This window comes from Dama dama, chromosome 18, assembly GCF_033118175.1.
Source record: "Dama dama isolate Ldn47 chromosome 18, ASM3311817v1, whole genome shotgun sequence".
Classification (NCBI taxonomy): domain Eukaryota; kingdom Metazoa; phylum Chordata; class Mammalia; order Artiodactyla; family Cervidae; genus Dama; species Dama dama.
In genome coordinates this window covers 112,250,678-112,269,102 of record NC_083698.1, presented here as the reverse complement: position 1 = coordinate 112,269,102, position 18,425 = coordinate 112,250,678, and the positions used below count along the sequence as shown (strand labels likewise).

Below are 18,425 nucleotides of genomic sequence, written 5' to 3'. Positions count from 1 at the left end.
ATGCATAGATCATTGGGAAGCAATGAAATACAGCAGTCAGCCCTTAATTATTCACATATTATTAGGCAATTTTATGATTCCACATTGTTTTTGCCATTTTGAAATGGCAGGTACTGAAGCAGAATCAAAACTGCCTAAGAGAAGGTACATCTACAAGGAACTATATTCAACATTCTGTGATAAACCTAAGGAGAGGAATTTGAAAAAGAATATATACATGTATAACTGAGTCATTTTGCTCTACAGCAGAAATTAATACAACAGTGTACATCAAATGTATGTCAGTAAAATTTAAAAACAGTGTGCATCTAGACCTTATTAGAAATGTTTAGAGAGCTTTAAAGTCTGAGTAGTCATGGAATGTTATCCACAGTATTTACCTTTTCCAGTTACATGGGAGTTTCAGGGTCTGTTGTCTGTTTTGGTCTAAATGTGTTAGGCATGTTTGTGCCTGCAGTACTGTGCCATCCTGTTACATATGACCATTTGTATTTACTGCACAGGTTCTGAACAGTGTTTGGTAAGATCTCCAGTGCTGTCCACAGGTGGTATTACCATAGGTTGTACCACAGTGAGGAACTCCACTGCTCTGATGAAGGGGGTGGGTTGCTGGCATTTGACATGGATCCCTTTAAAGCGCTTTGTTCATTGGTTACATTTGACACATCTACTTCCAGGGCAACCTTGAGGAGAGCTTTAGAAAGCACCGTAATTGGTAGATTCAGCACAATAATTTGAGTAATGACAAACTTGTAATATGGTTAAGTGAAATTTACTTTTTTTCCCTTCAGCCTCCCTCCTGGTGCTGTTTTACTGCGTCGAAGTCTGGTGGAGCCCCTGAATGGCACATGGCCCCACCAAACTCCCATTGATTCCCCTGGGCAGTCGATTTTAAAGCAGCCCCTTGCATATCGTGCCGAGATGCGGAAATTGGCCACTGGCCACGGCGGATGCAGAGCTCGAATTGAGAATCAAATTAAGCAGAATTCTCTACTTAGTTTTTAATTAAACCACTATGTTAATTCAAACAGGACATTTTAGGCCTGGGGGGTTGACCATGTCCTTTTAAGGGCCTTAAATCGCCTTTCTTCTCTCTCCTGGCCTTGGCCTATGTTTCTTTTTTATTGGGCCCATCTCCTAGCTATTTCCCTTCTTTATAATTCTCAAGGGTAGGAGAATATAAGTGGTTTTGATAAAGCAGGTTTTTTTGTTTTGTTTTTGTAAGAAGGTAACTTTTACCTTGGAATTCTGTTAGTAGTTAAACATTAATCTAATTGAGATTATTTTGCAGTCACCTATCTGTATTGTAGTGAGCATTACCTGTGTTCATGTGTATTTAGATTATTTTGCAGTCACCTGTCTGAACTGTAGTGAGCATTACCTGTGTTCATGTGTATTTGAACCTGCCCTGTGCTTGCATCTTATATTTCAGCTCTGATGAAGAGGTTGTGTCTGGTGGGTTCTGTTTTTGTTTTATGGTAGAGATGTTTTTCCCAGTTTTTGTCTTGGCGGCTCAGTCATACACCAGAGTGTGAGGGTCTCACACTCTGCACTCCTGTTCCTATCATACTCAGGTCACCTGTGTAACTCTCTCTCCCCACGCTGCCTCTGAGGGAACTCTGGATTATTTCAGATGATGTCAGAAGATGTTTTTTGATTGCATAATCAACCGGTCTAATCTCTAGCCAGGGTTTAAATGGGAATTAGGAATATGTTTGTTTTTCTTATCGTATGTTAACATCTTACTTTGAATTAAAATGTCATAAGGAAAATAAAGTGTCATGAGGAAAAAAATTGAACAACTTAATGAAAGTAAAAAAAAAATCTCTTCGATGACAGATTATTTCACGAACCAAAGATGTTCCTGTGAGTAACTTTATACTGTGCCTCACATTAATGCCTATCTTTGATTTGAAGTCGTGGCATAAAATTTAACATAAGTGACAGCAACATCCTGACCAATTACCAAAGCCATCCAGACATCCCCAAATGTCCAGAACATAGCACACAGTCTGTAGGATTAAGAGGTTAACTCCTCAAACTTCAAACAAAGTGCTTGATAATAAAAGCAGAAAGGACAAAATCTGAGGTAACTTCCTTTCTTAATTAATTAGACTGGCCAGGTGGAAGCGAAGAGCTGGGTGCCATGCTTGCAAGGTCTATAAAGCTGAGCACCATGACAGCACAATAGAGGAGGAACAGACATCGCTTTAATATGCTTCTATCCTGTGTCACAGTTTGAAATTGTCCTGGTTTATGTCCCTTTTGGCAAACTTACATAAAAGTGACCTTGTACTGTATTTTATGACCAGATGACTTTTTCCCCCCAGTGGCTAATTTGTATCAGGCCTCCATCTTAAAAAGACACAGAAATGAGTAGGAAGTCCGTTGCATTCTTTCATTATTTTTGCTCGTTTTTGCCACTGATCATCCATAAATTGTTGGAAATGAGCGATTAAGGAAGTGCTGCTTAGTGTTAGTGGCACATGCGCATATTTGGCCTGGTTTTTGTGGGTGAGAGGAAATCACATGCGAAAAGGGAAACTCCTGCTGGGGACCTTTCAAGGAAATTTACCTTGGGTCTCGTTTTGATCTTGGTGTTTATTACAGAAAATGGAGTCATATCTCACTAGCTATTGTTATGTGTTAATTTGATTTTCCCAACACCTTCAAGAAAAAAAAAATCAGTAATTTATTAAAAGAATTCCTCTACCTTCCTTCAGTTGAGGGTCTAATTTTTTCTGTGGAAACAATATGGATAAGAACGATTATTCTCAAAACATTTGTTCTGCTAGTGTTGTTATGTACAGGGCTCCTTTTGGCATTGTGACTCTACTGTAAAAGATGTGGTTATAATAATATAAACAGCATTTCAGACATTGGAGCTTGACATACAGGATCTCAGAGAAAGACGTATAAAAGTATTTTGAAGAAAAGTTTGTATTTATTTAAAACTTATTTGAGTTTAAAACTTATTTGAGTTTAAAACTGTTTTGAATTTAAAAAAAATCATTTAGTTAATGGGATGACGTTAATTTCATCACTCAGTACAGTTGCATGATGGAGGCAACTAAATCATGATGTCAGTAACAGTGTCAGTTCCTGTTACAGAGCAGCTGCGCGTTTAGCGCACGTTGCTCAGTTCTTGCACACTTTGTAATAGTGGGATACTTTCCAGTTATCAGAAGAGGAGAGATTTCCACTGTATGGCCAGATTTTCTCTTTATTTGCCTAGTAGTACAGTGGCAACACTATAAGCTCTGGCATTCAGAAGACCCGGACTTAACTCCTGAGTCTTCTTTACTGACCTGAAAGTCCAGGCTCAATTCTTAGTGTCTCCATCTGTACAATGGACTGCAGACTGACCTCGTCCTCCAGGAACCTCACCTAATCCATGTGTAAAGCACTGAGATGCAGATAGAAGTGGCATTTATTATCAGAGGCTTAAAGGTACCAACTGTGAGCAAGTTAATGATGAAGCATCAGGAAGATTTGTGTGGGATTACTTCATACATGATAGCAAGTGATATAAGAAGTTATAGTGGCATCGACATAGCTTTATTTACTTTTTGAAATAGAAATGGTTTTATCTTGTAACAGTGTAGGTCATAAAAAAAGGTATCATATTTAATAGGTAACTGAATTTTAAACTTTATTTTATATGATAATTAAATTACCAACTAATGTCTCATAATCTGTTAATTGAGAAGTTTTGGTACGGAGGAAATAAAAAATCACCAGGTTCAGATTTTAATTATACTTTTAATCAAACTGGCCCTAGTACTTCTGATATACATAAAACAGTTTTATAGGAATAATCATTATCATCAATTAGAGTCTCTTTTCTAAAACTATTTTTGGGGAAGTTGAAAACTGCCTACCCTTGGTTATAGTGAATTTTATTTGGAAGTAAAATTAAATGTCAGATTTAATGCTGACTAGAGAGCGTCTTACATAATTAGGTCTGTAGGACGAGACCTCACCCAAGCAGCTAGAATTAGGATTGTTAAAATATTCTATTCTTTTTTGGCACTTAAACTCATATTTGTTTGGGCTTCCCTGGTGGCTCAGGTGATAAAAAATCTGCCCGCAGTGCAGGAGACCTGGGTTCGATCCCTAGGTCAGGAAGATCCCCTGGAGGGGAGGGCATGGCAGCCCACTCCAGTATTCTTGCCTGGAGAATTCCATAGAGGAGCCTGGCGGGCTGCAGTCCATGGGGTTGCAAAGAGTCAGACACGACTGAGCAACAGTTTACTTGTCTGTAAAGTCATTTATTTAGCCTGCCACAGTGAGATCTTGCGATCCCTATGAAATGTGCACCATGCACAGCGGGACTCGAGACCATCGCTTTACAGCCCGTTTATTTGGCCCATTTGTACCAGAATTAGAGTTGTGTGTTCAGACACGTCCAAGGCAATAGGATTGTGTGATAATTTTGACATGAAGTAATATTTTAGGTTGTAGTATATCTACTTTTCTTTAAAATTTAAGTCATTAATAGTTATACTAGAAAATTTATTGGTTTGCACACTTTCTAGTAAGGAAAGGAAATTCTCATCTAGAAAGACAAGCTCATAACTATTATTACAGACTGATTGACTTTGAAAGCAGTTGAACTGTTAAAAAATACATAAAATGTGTGTTCTTTTAGTCATTAAAAATAAGATGAGTAGGCAAAAACAAAAAAAATAGGTATATATCAACAGCAGAAAAAGAATTAAATGTACTGAAATGGTCAATTTAAAGGAAACATTTCTTATTATCTTTCTTGAAACACAAAGAAGAAATTTTAAGTTATTTTATAATGTTGGATTTAAATGCTTTTATACTTTGATATTTTACTGGGATTACTTGATATTAATGTTCCTCTTGTTAATTAACAAGTATTAAATTTTAAGCAGTCTGGTTTTAAACAGACTTGTGGAAGACTTAAATTTTTAAAAAAGTTCTTTTTGAAGTATCAGAAAATCTTATCTCTTAATGATTTTTGCTTCTTTCTTAAAGGCCTAGAATTAAATGATATTTCTGATTTTTTAGAAGAGATTTAATGAAGTACCTTATGTTGTGATAAAAACTTGCTGCATTATGTAACTTTAAAATATACTTTCAGTATCCTGAATAAGATTCTTATCTCTTTCTGTTATTACCTTAGTTCGGCCTTCATCATTTTTTAGTTGGATTATTTAAGCCACTGTCCATCTGTGTTTTCTGCTTCCAGTTTCAGTCTCCCACAAAGTAACTTCCACACTGCCTTCTAGCATTGTTTTTTAAATAATACTGTGTCTGTAACTCACCTCCATAAAATCTCCAAGGACCAAAATCAAACAGGCACAAGAAAACTTAAATGGTAACCGAAAAAGTGATATCCTATCAGGGGAGGGAGGTAGTTACAGGTGGTACAGGGCATTCAGGCTGGGAGCTGAAACAAGCTCCACTGAAAGCCCTCAGCAAAAGGGCAGATGGGCAGACTTGTTACACACACACACACACACACACAGACACAGACACACACAGACACACACACAGACAGACACACAGACATGCACACAGACACACACACACAGACACACACACACAGACAGACACACAGACACACACACACAGACAGACACACAGACATGCACACAGACACACACACACAGACACACACAGACAGACACACACAGACACACACACAGACTCACAGAGACACACAGACACATACACACAGACAGGGAGCTGAAACAAGCTCCACTGAAAGCCCTCACACACACACACACAGACACACAAACACACACATGGCGCACACACACAGAGACACACGCAGACAGACACAGACATACACACAGACACACACACACATGTGCAGACACACACAGACACACACACACAGACACACACACGTGTGTGCACACACAGACACACACACACAGACAGACACACAGACACACAGGGAACTGAAACAAGCTCCACTGAAAGCCCTCAGCAAAAGGGCAGACGGGCAGACTTGTTACACACACACACAGACACACACATACACAGACACACACACACAGACACACACACAAACATATACAAACACACGTGCGCACACACAGACACACACATACAGACACACACACACAGACACACACACACAGACAGACACACAGACACAGACACACACAGAGACACACACAGACACACACACAGACATACACACAGGGAGCTGAAACAAGCTCCACTGAAAGCCTTCAGCAAAAGGGCAGATGGGCAGACTTGTTACACAGACACAGACACACAGACACACAGGGAGCTGAAACAAGCTCCACTGAAAGCCCTCAGCAAAAGGGCAGACGGGCAGACTTATTTCACACACACACACACACACACACACAAACACACACACATACAGACACACACACAGACACACACACACACACACACACAGACACACAGGGAGCTGAAACAAGCTCCACTGAAAGCCCTCAGCAAAAGGGCAGACGGGCAGACTTGTTACACAGACACACACAGACACACACACAGACACACACACAGACACACGCAGACAGACACACAGACACACACACACACACAGACGCACACACGCACACACATGCGCACACACGCACATTCTCTCTCTCTGTTTCAAAGGGAATGTCTGTCAGCCTTAGCTCTGAGCAGAAGTCTTCCCCGAGAGTCCACAGGCCTCTACCTCACAGGAGTTGGGGTTTAAATTACTACCTGTATTGTTGAGGGGTGCCAAGCCAAGAAATTAGCTTAACAGCTTCAGAGTATTATGTATCATTTTCAACATTTTATCAATTATCAACTATCAAAAAACTAAGATCATGGCATTTGGTCCCATTACTTCATGACAAGTAGATGGGGAAACAATGGAAACAGTGACAGACTTTATTTTCTTGGGCTTCAGAATCACTGCAGATGGTGACTGCAGCCATGAAATTAAAAGATGTTTGCTCCTTTGAAGAAAAGCTGTGACAAACCTAAACAGCATATTAAAAAGCAGAGACATGACATTAACCTAAAAAGGTCCGTCTAGTCAAAGCTATGGTTTTTCTAGTTGTCATGTTTGGCTGTGAGAGTTGGACCATAAAGAAAGCTGAATGCCGAAGAATTGATTCTTGAACTGTGGTGTTGAAGACTCTTGAGAGTCCCTTGGGCTGCAAGGACAACAAACTAGTCAATCCTAAAGGAAATCAGTCCTGAATATTCATTGAAAGGATTGATGCTGAAGCTCAAATACTTTGGCCACCTGATTCAATGAACTGGCTCATTGGAAAAGACCCTGATGCTGGGAAAGATTGAAGGCAGGAGGAAAAGGGGATGACAGAGGATGAGATGATTGGATGGTATCACCGACTTGATGGACATCAGTTTGAGTAAGCTCTGGGAGTTGATGATGGACAGGGGAGCCTGGCGTGCTGCAGTCCATGTGGTTGCAGAGTTGTACGTGACTGAGCAACTGAACTGAACTGATGTATCATTTTGTCACCCAGCCTGATGTATAATATCATTTTAAGCATAATGTATAATTAAAATTTAATTTTAAGTGTTTACAAATATATAATTAATGTTGGTTTCTAAAACATTAGAAAGTTTATTTAATGTACTTTAAGATTCGTAAAACATACAAAATTTTGAGCTGGTTCTATTAGTAACAAGGGGTATTGCCTTTCAGTTAATTGTATGAGAAAACTCAGGTAGTGTGTGTACATGTGCTCAGTCGTGTCTGACTGTTCTTGACCCCATGGGCAATAGCCTGCCAGTCTCCTCTGTCCATGGGATTCTCCAGGCAAGAGTACTGGAGTGGGCTGCCCTGCCCTCCTCCAGGGGGTCTTCCTGACTCAGGGATTGAACCCACATCTCCTGCCTCTCCTTCTTTGTCAGGCAGATTCTTTACTACTTGACAACAAACATAGAACTAGGTCAACAAAACCTGATTTCATTTTATCCTCGCTTTTTTCCATTTTAAACTTACACTTTCTTAGTAATTTGATTTTGGTTTAAGTTATTAACGTGTTGTTATTCCTTCAATGCCAAGGATGAGTAATATAGTCTGTTCTGTTTTAGCTATCTTTTCTGTGAGTTTTTACAGAGATCTAATATTTAAATCTATCTGTAGTTAATTTTGTGAGGTGATTAAAAAGAGTGAATCTAAATAAATTTTCTGTTATTCAGTTATTCTAAAGAAATGTACACAGTAATACTACTATTACCTATTATTTTTTAATATTAATATTTAAATCCTACTTATAATTACACATATTTTTGGACTTTTTGCAGCTTACATTACCTAGAATCACTAATCTCTTCTTATTTTCATTCTATTTTTTAATAATTTCCTCTGGACATTTCTCTATGGATTTGATCCCATTTGCTTTCTATCATTTAGGGTTTTCTCAACGTTGCTACTCTGCTGATGGCACTCTTGTCTTCTAGCATTATTAGTTCATTTAGTTAATTCCCATTGACCACTTTTTGTATGCTAGGTACTATTGCTGCTGCTGGTGACAGTACAACTGATTTATTATTTATTTATTACATGTTTTTCCTGTTTTCTGTGGTAAAAAATGTATGTGTTTGTTAACTGTCATCTTGAATTGATGTCCCTGATTCTTTTCTCTACCTATTAGCTTTACAGACCCTTCATCTAAAACTCAGTCACTATTTGTTAATTTTGGGGCATTCTTTGTTCATTTTTCCAGACCTTGGAGGCTCTGTGGTCTCTGCTTGGATTGGCTCTGATTCCATCAGCAAGTGTGTGGCACAGTCTTTTCTTTTGGCCTCTCCTCTTTAGCTTTATAGCTGTTTTGGCCTCTCATGACCTTGTTTAGTCGCGCAGTTGTGTCCAAGTCTTTGCGATCCCATGGACTGCAGCACACCAGGCCTCCCTGTCCATCACCAACTCCCAGAGCTTGCTCAAACTCATGTCCATTGAGTCGGTGATGCCATCCAACCATCTCACCCTCTGTTGTCCCCTTCTCCTCCTGCCTTCAATCTTTCCCAGCATCAGGGTCTTTTCCAATGAGTCAGCTCTTCGCATCAGGTGGCCAAAGTATTGGAGCTTCAGCTACAGCATCAGTCCTTCCAATGAATATTCAAGGTTGATTTCCTTTAGGACCTTTAGGACCTCGTGACCTTAAAGTTGCTTAAAGAAGATCTTTTCCAATCTAGTGTTTAGAAATTCCTTCTCAGGATTCCAAGATGATTTCTGCAAAGGTATATAAAGCTTTCCTAAATGTGTCTATATTCTAGGATCTTTAACGTTTTGTTTTCCTGGTTCTTATTTGGTTGCATGAAGCATATTCACAAGGTTGATGAATTTGGCTGATTCTCCTGTATATCTTGACTTCTGTCGGTTTTTCATTAATATTTTAATTATAATTTAAACAAGTTTAGAAAAAGCCAATTAACCCCATGTTGTGTTTTATATCATTCCAAATTATCTTTCAACATTTGTACTTATAATTATTGTGTAATTATAATTAGTGTGTACATATATTTTATGTCCTTATTTATTTATTTTTTGGTGCCTGGACAGGGACTTGAACCCTGGACCCTCAGATTAAAAGTCTGATGCTCTACCAGCTGAGCTACCCAGGCTTATGTCCTTATTTTAATAAATTATTTTGTGTACGTAAATTTTCTAGTGCCAGGGAAAATTGTCCAAGACTTGGAAACGGACGGAGGAGACCCTGGTTGTTGCCAGTGGGTGCTGGGGATTGTGTGATCCTGCAGGGGTGTGCCCCTTGGCTGGTGTTCTGTTGACCTGGCTGTGTTTCATCTCCTTAGGGTTAGAGTGAAGCTGGAGGAAACTGGGCCCGATGCAAATTAATTTGTCTGATGGAGACTGTGAGTGATGTCTTCCCTGTGCAAAAGATAGCACCCAGCGTTCTATTTTATTGTCCCACAGGATGTTATCCAGTTTTGCATCTGTTAGCAGCTTGATTTTAATATTTCTGGATATCCAAGTATGTGTGATCCTCAAATTCTTCTTTGACCTGGTTTTAACAGAAATTAAAACCATGTGCTAAAGGATGTGAAGAACAGGAAGGACTGGGTGCTCAGAGAGGAGCTGCCGCCAGTGAGCTCCAGGAACACGTACACAGAGCCTGTGGTCCTGGGGGCTGAGCATCCGATAAACGCTTACAGGCCCACCAGGGCACAGGCTCCCGAGAGGCCTCACCCAGTCACTGTCAGATCCAGCGTCTCCAGAGGCAGGAGGTGGTAAAGGAAGAAGCTGCAGGACAAAAAGTTGTGTATTAAAGATGAGCAGGGACGCAGAAGGTGACCAGACAACTGGGAAAAGTCAGCATTGTGAGAGGTACCAAATTTGATGTACTGCTCAGAGTTAATAGACAAAAAGAAGATTTCAGAGAGATTTGAAAATATTTGATGTAGCAGTTTAGACTTGTCTTGGCAGAGGGAATTAAGGATACCTTGTTCTCAGTATTGCCAGAAATTAAAGTTCTGTTAAGTCATTCTGATAAAAAAAAAGTCGAGACAGTTTCCAGGATGTTTCTGCAGACTTTAAAAAATGGATAACTACAATTGCATCAAATTTGTCCAGCGATCTGAAGATGGAACATGCACAGTTGTATTTTATGGAACTAGTATAATCTTGATGCTGAAAGCAGACACGGTTAGTATGAGAAAGGAACATTATAGCCATTCTTATTCATGAATTCTTATGAATTAGGAGATATTAAGCTGAATCCAACTATGTACACAAAAGATCATCATTCAAAAAAATTATTTCAGCTGTCAAGGTAGGTTTAACACTGGAAAGTTTGTGACTGTAATTCCTATTAGGAGAGTAAATGAGACAAAGAATCAAGTGAGCACCTCAGAAGAGACACAGAACACATCCGTGGAATGGCTGACCATCGTGGTTAAGAAGCAGACCAAGAGCTGAGGGAACAGCATCACTACCTGATGGTAGGTGTCTCCCCTAACCCCGCAACTGGCGCTTCTTAGTAGTAAGGTGTTACAAGCGTTCACTTTATAATTAGAACCGTCTTGAGTACTTTTATCCCTAGTAACAGCACTGTAGTAGAGTTCTTTACCAGCCACAGTTAGGCCAGAAAAGGAAGAATTGAAAGGAATGAACAAAGTAGTCTTGATTAACAGATGACGTTGTCTTTTGAAAAATCCTGTAGAATCTAAAGATAAATTATAATTCAAATAAGAAAATTTAGCAAGCTGGATATAGGATTAATACAAAAAAATCAATAAAAGCAACAAACAAAATCTGATTACAGATATCTTTTATATAGCAAGAACTACTAAGGTATGTTGAAATAAACCCAACAAATGATTTTTAAAAACTTATTGAAATAATATATGGAAAGAAAAAATCATATTGAAAGATGTTAAAGAGACCTAGTTAAATGGGTAGTTTTTTTATGTTTATGAATTTCTTTATATGATAACAATACCAGTTTCCAGGTTTTTTTTTTAGAATCAATACAACTCTAATAAAAATTTTAAGGTTATCTTATAGCACGTGACAAGGAGATAGTACAATTCTATGGAAAGCAGAGAACCAAGAATAGCCAAAACAATTTTGAAGAATGTGGTGATGGAACTTACTCTATCAAATCCTTAAAAAAGGAACAATAGACTTAAATAGACACTGCTTTGAAGAAGCTGTGCAAGTGGCCAGTAAGCACATGAGAAGACCCTGATATCACTAGGTGTTAGGGAAATGCAAATCAAAACCACAAGAAGATCCTTCTCCACACCCATTTGGCTACTAGGGAAAAAAAATCCGGACATAACAAGTATTGGTGAGGATATTGAGGAACTGAAACTCTTGTACACTGTCAGGCAGACTGTGTCGTCCCCTTCTCCTTCTGCCTTCAATCTACCTAGTATCAGGGTCTTTTCAAGTGAGTCAGTTCCTTGCATCAGGTGGCCAAGATATTGGAGCTTCAGCCTCAGCATCAGTCTCTCCAATGAATATTCAGGACTGATTTCCTTTAGGATTGACTGGCTTGATCTCCTTGCAGTCCAAGGGACTCTCAAGAGTCTTCTCCAGCACCACAGTTCAAAAGCATTAGTTCTTCTGTGCTCAGCTTTCTTTATAGTCCAACTCTCACATCCATACATGACCACTGGAAAAACCACAGCCTTGGCTAGGTGGACTTCGTCGGCAGTGTAATGTCTCTGCTTTTTAGTATGCCATCTAGGTTGGTCATAGCTTCTCTTCAAGGAGCAAGCGTCTTTCAGTTTCATGGCTGTAGTCAACCATCTGCAGTGATTTTGGAGCCCAAGAAAATAAAGTCTGCCACTGTTTCCATTGTTTCCCCATCCATTTGCTATGAAGTGATGGGACCGGAAGCCATGATCTTTATTTTTTGAATGTTGAGCTTTAAGCCAACTTTTTGACTCTCCTCTTTCACTTTCATCAAGAGGCTCCTTAGTTCCTCTTCGCTTTCTGCCTTAAGGGTGGTGTCATCTGCATATCTGAGGTTATTGTTATTTCTCCTGGCAGTCTTGATTCCAGCTTGTGCTTTATTCAGCCTGGCATTTCGCATGATGTACTATTCATATCAGTTATATAAATAAGCAGCCTTGACGTACTCCTTTTCCAGTTTTGAACGAGTCCGTTGTTCCATGTCTGGTTCTAACTGTTGCTTCTTGACCTGCATACAGATTTCTCAGGAGTCAGGTACAGTGGTCTGGTATTCACATCTCTTTAAGAATTTTCTACAGTTTGTTGTGATCCACCCAGTCAAAGGCTTTGGTGTAGTCTGTGAAGCAGAAGTAATACTTTTCTGGAATTCTCTTGCTTTTCCTGTGATCCAGTGGATGTTGGCACTGTGATCTCTGGTTTCTCTGCCTTTTCAAAAAAAGTGAATGACGAGCGCAGCAGTCAAGTTGGTGGTTACCAGGTTGGTGCTGCAGGTGTGTGAGGTTCAGAGGGCTACGTGGGTGCACAGTGGTTGTGGTGATGTTCCTGTAAGTTGGGTGGATTTCCGAAGGCATTTAATAGACATACCTACACCGTGTACAGACTGACAGCCTCGGAGACACTGTGGATTTGTTTCTAGACCACCACAATAGAGTGAATATTGCAGTAAAGTGAGTCACGTGAGTTTTTGGCTTCCCAGGACATATGAAAGTTATGGTTATACTATACTGTAGTCTATTAAATGTGCAATAGCATTGTGTCTGAAAAACAGTGTATGTAATTTAAAAACACCTCTTTGCTAAAAAGATGCTAATCATCGTTTGAGTCTTTAGTGAGTCAGTATCTTTTTGCTGCTGGAGGGTCTTGCCTTGATGTTGGCTGCTGATCAGGGGGAAGGTTGCTGAAGGAGGGTGGCTTGTGGCAGTTTCTTAAAATAAGATGGCCATGGCTGCCACCTTAATTGACTCTTCCTTTCTCTGCAGCATGCAGTGCTGTTTGATACCATTTGACCCATAGTAGAACTTATTTCAAAATTGAACTCAGTCCTCTTACACCTTGCTGCTGCCTCCTTAACTAAGTTTATGTAATATTCTGAATCGTTTGTTGTCATTTCAGCAGTCCTCACAGCATCTTCACCAGGAATAGATTCCATCGCAAAAACCATTTTATCTGCTCATCCCTAAGAGGCAGTGCTTTTCTGTGAAAATTAATCATGAGATTGCATTAATTCAGTCACATACTGAGGCCCCACTTCTAATTCTAGTTCTTCTGCTGTCTCTACCACATCTGCTGTTACTTCTTCCACTGAAGTCTTGAGCCCCTCAGAGTCATCCGTGAAGGTCAAAACCAACCTCTCCCAGTCTCCTGTTAATATTGGTGTTTTGACCTCTTCCCATGAATCATGAATGTTCTTAACGGCATTGAGAATGGTGAGTCCTTTCCAGAGGGTTTTCAGATAACTTTGCCCAGATCATCAGAGGAATCATTATCTATGGCAGTCGAAGCTTTACAAAGTGTATTTCTTAAATAACAAGGCTTGAAAGTAAAAATTACTCCTTGATCAATGGGCTGCAGAATGGATGTTGTGTTCACAGGTATGAAAACAACTTGAATCTCTTTGTACATCTCGATTGGAGCTCTTAGGTGACCAGGCACATTGTCAGTGAGCAGTAATTTTTTAAAGGAATCCTCCCTGGTGGCTCAGAGGGTAAAGCGTCTGCCTGCAATGCGGGAGACCCAGGTTCGATCCCTGGGTCGGGAAGATCCCCTGGAGAAGGAAATGGCAACCCACTCTAGTATTCTTGCCTGGAGAATCCCATGGATGGAGGAGCCTGGTAGTTGCAAAGAGTTGGACATGACTGAGTGACTTCACTTTCACTTTCACTGTAATCTGAGCAGTAGGTCTCAACAGTGGGCTTAAAATGTTCGGTAAAGCATGTTGTCAACAGATGTGCTGTCATCCAGGCTTTGTTCCATTTACAGAGCACAGGCAGAGCAGATTTAGCATCATTCTTAAGGGCCCTAGGATTTTCAGATGGTCAATGAGCACTGCCTTCAACTTAGTCATCCCTGGCATTAGCTGCTATCAAGAGAGTCAGCCTGTCCTTTGAAGCTCTCTGGTTTGTGAGTCCTAGCTCAGTGTCATAAGGATAGCTCTTCTGTGGTATCGTGAATTCCTAGTGCTTTTTGTGTAAATATACTTTTTGCCACAAAAGCAGTATGACACTATTACCTAAATTATCATGTGGAATTGCTTTTGTATTATAGTATATCCTTTAGTATCTTATACATTTTACTGTACTAATGTAATATAATAATAAACCTAATAATCCTTCTTTCAGTTTGTTTGTATTGAAACTTGTGCCTGGGTGTTTTATGAAAGGACTAGTGAGGTAATGACTAAATGTTGTATTAAAGGACTGACCATTTGCTCAGCATGAAATGGAATTGAAAAATTGGTATTCTGGTAAAAGAAGCTTTTGTGTATTTTGCTTTAGTTTCTTTACTAAAATTATAGGTTGCCTAAAACTGTTAGTGTGTTTTAAGCCTTCTCCCCCTACCTTATCTTTCCATCAGTTTGTCTTTTAGGTCTTATTTCTGTCTTGTGTTGAAGGTAGAAAGCACAGGCTTTAAAAGCTGACAGACCTGAATTAAAGAGTCCTGACAGGCCTTGAACAGAGTGACCGTAGGCTGATTATTTCGTTTTTTGGGTGTGAGCTTTCTCATTTATAATAAATTTGCCTTTATTTTGAATATTCAGTGATTACATATAAAGCAACTACATAGTAGGAGCTTTGCAAATAGTCCCCATCTCTTCTTTTCCATCAAGTTTTACTAAAGAAATATTAGAACAGAGTTAGAATTAGAAAAGATCCTTTCTGGCCAACCATTAGTTTATTTTGATATGATAAAGTGTACTGAGAAATGTTTTTTTCCCCAATTTAGAGTTATATTTAAACATTTTGATGGAAAGTCCCTGCAGTCTTTTTACAGTTCAGTTCTTTCATTTACATGTTGGAAATTCACTGTATCTATTTGTTTATTTTACTTGCAATCTGGAGGATTTTGTTTGTTTAAAATCCTGAGAATTTCTGCCCATTAATTTAAATCTAGTGAACATCTTAGTTCAATGAACTAGCAATGTTGGTGTTATTATTTTAACTTACCCTAAAATGCTTCCTTTTAGTCAAGTCTCAATACCTTGAGTTTTAGCATTTTCAATTTTCCTACTATATGACTATATTAAATAAATATGTATATATATAATAAACTGCAGAAAATATTAACATTAAAAAGCATTTCATTCTAGAGTTTTAACAATGCTTTCCATAAAGCTATTTTCTTTGACTTGGGACCAAAACTCTTTTTGTCTCTTCTTTTAATGATTACTTTGGGAGCAAAGGGGGAAATGTTTGACTCTCTAGGGATGCTTGTTTGTAGTTTTTTCATGGTTGAAAATAATTAATACCTGCCTTTATTTTCTGTTCTTTATTAGTACTTCTATCGATCTTACCCAGACGACTGCGTGTATGCTTGGTGCTGTCTTGATGTCATGCTGAGCAAACCTTATCTTAATGTTACTAAGAGACCCTTTTTGTTAAATGGAAACAATGGCTTGATATTTATTTTAAATGTTCTGTGAATGTAGAAATTTTTCCCAGGCTTTCCTGATGGGTGGAGACATAGTATATAAAGTGGTGTTTACATACCTTCCAAGAGGTCAAGATGTCCATGCAAAACCTTGTTTAAATGTTCATCACCATAGAAACATATCAGTTTACTATTAGAGCTTTTGTAAATATATTGTGATTTTTCACTTCATTGATGTTCAGTACAGAGCATTTTAATGTGTAATTGACCAGCACCAAAATTTGGTGTTTAGCCTTTACTAGCCTATTTAATCTAATTTGAACTGTTAAATGTTGAGATAGTTGTAATTTCCAGAGTAATACTGGTATGAAACTAAAGTAATTAAGTATATAGCTTACTTTTCTTAAAAACAATGTTTCCTTGGCAGAAAGAAAGTAGTTTGTTTTGAAGTTTTATTTTATTTTTTTACTAATACACTGAGTGCTTATTATACTATGATTTCAATAAAAGGGATGGTGTTTCATTAAGGTAACTGAGATTTATGTTTTTTGGGGCTGGGTTAGACAAGTATTTATAAAAATATTACAAAGTTCATGAAATCCTAGTACTGTATGGCATAGTACAACATTCAGAATTCTGTGACTAAGTGTTACTGTTGATGATGTGTAGTTCGGTGATCTTATATTCTGGAGACATTTCTTACTTTATAAGATGAACAGTGGGAACCTGCTTCCACTCTGACAATGTTTGCCGCTTTGTTGATTGCAGGATGTTTCAGTCTGGTATGCTGACATCTGGCACATCTTTTAGCTCAGCGTATGCAAGAATGAAGTTGATAGGGACCTTCCCCTGGGGGCGTCCTAGCCCCTGATTCTGACTCCTAATGGAAAAATGAGCAGTAGGCATAGTTTTTTGCTTATATGCTGTCCTGCTGGTGATTAATGGTAGTGATAAAAGCTCTCACAATGCTTTTCATTTCTTTGCAAACAGAACCACACACAAAAGTTTAAAAAACTCCACACTACATGCCACAAAGCCTGTACTCTTTAGGCTTTGCACTATTTTAGTGTTCTAAAGAAAGGTAATGATAACGGTTTGTGTATTTTTGAGACATGAGCCAGTCGATGCTAAATGAACAAATGAAGTCTGATTATTTATAGTCCCTTCACCCTTTCTGTCTCTATTCTGATTTTGTTGACGGTGGAAAATGTGCCAAATTGCATTTAATGAACAGATTTGTTATGTTTTTCTGTTGGTTTTGCTAAAGTTCATAAGTGTGAAACTTAATTGATTTCAAATTGGGCTGATTTTATCCCATTTAATCATAAAAAGGGAATAAAATTAACAAAAGGAAAACAGTTATCCTAGCCTCATAGTGGATCAAGTCAGTATGACAGTTTTTTTCTGATGACATCAGTCATCTTCAATATTTCATAAACAAGTATAATCATACTCTGTAATTTCAGTGACTTGCTCTATGGCAGCCTTTTCTGTAATTCCTGAGTTACTCTTTTTAAAAAATTTAGATTAACTGAAAATGAGAAAATTTGTTTTTATGAGTTGTTACTTTGAAAAGAAATGGTGATCAATTTGAAATCAGTTTTTGAAGAGTGCATGTGCTTTGACTGCAGAGGTTTATCTGGTTAAATGTTTCTTATTTGGCTGCTTAAGCATGTGAGTGTACATTTCAGATGTTTCTTCTTGATTTTATTCATATATGTGTAACAGAAACAGCATCCTCTTGGAATGATACAGCTTGTTTCTTTTAAGAAAAACTTTCACATATAATTGTTAATCACAGAGAGATTTGTTCAGAGAATTTTATATCAAGGTTAAATTTAGGAAAATGGCCAGAAAGTACTTGAGAGTACAGAGAGTACTGAGCATGAGATTTTGTCAGAAGCAGATTATTAGCCGTCGCTCTGACCAGTGTGCGAACCAGTAGCCATGTGCGGCCATATGAGTCTAAGATAACTGAAACTCAGTAAAATTAAAAATCAGCTCTTCCGTCACAAGAGCTGCACTCTGTTACTCTGGTGCTCAGTGTAGCACACAGTTACCAGCTGTGTTATCGGGCAGCATGGAGCAGTGCATGTCCACGGTCGCAGAGACAGCTGGTGGACAGGGCTGCTCTGTGCTGTTTAACCGTAAATAGTTTGTTTGTGTCGCTGACTGTTTTGCATACTATTTAAACAGCAGAAGGAAGAGCAAGGCCCAACTTTAGGGATATACCTGTGCAGGACCTTAGGTGGAGAGTGGCACTGATGAGATTTGATCTTTACTGTTTGTTTTCACATTAATGCATCTGTTTCCCGGGTTAGCAAGTTGTGAGTACGTGTGGAGTGATCAGATTTGCATTTTGAGATGATACACACTCCCATGTGAGATAGGCGGCAGGTCAGGGAGAGACAGGAGTGTACATGTTGGGCCAGGATGT

General features: G+C 38.7%; 1 protein-coding gene and 1 non-coding gene across 13 annotated transcripts in view; one reads left to right on the top strand and one right to left on the bottom strand.

Annotated features, from left to right (window-relative positions):
* LMBR1 (limb development membrane protein 1) overlaps positions 1-18,425 on the top strand; it is a 138,321-nt gene that overhangs the window by 55,858 nt on the left and 64,038 nt on the right. The window contains exon 1 of one of the 12 annotated variants that reach the window (XM_061166223.1): positions 10,097-10,920. The exons of the other annotated variants lie outside the window; for them this stretch is intronic. Coding sequence (XP_061022206.1) covers positions 10,918-10,920 — 3 coding nt within the window. The 5' untranslated portion in view covers positions 10,097-10,917. Of the gene's footprint in view, positions 1-10,096; positions 10,921-18,425 lie in introns of those variants that run through there. 12 annotated transcript variants of the gene reach the window in all.
* Positions 9,513-9,585, bottom strand: TRNAK-UUU (transfer RNA lysine (anticodon UUU)). Its single transcript has one exon. It is a non-coding gene; the product is annotated as a tRNA-Lys (tRNA).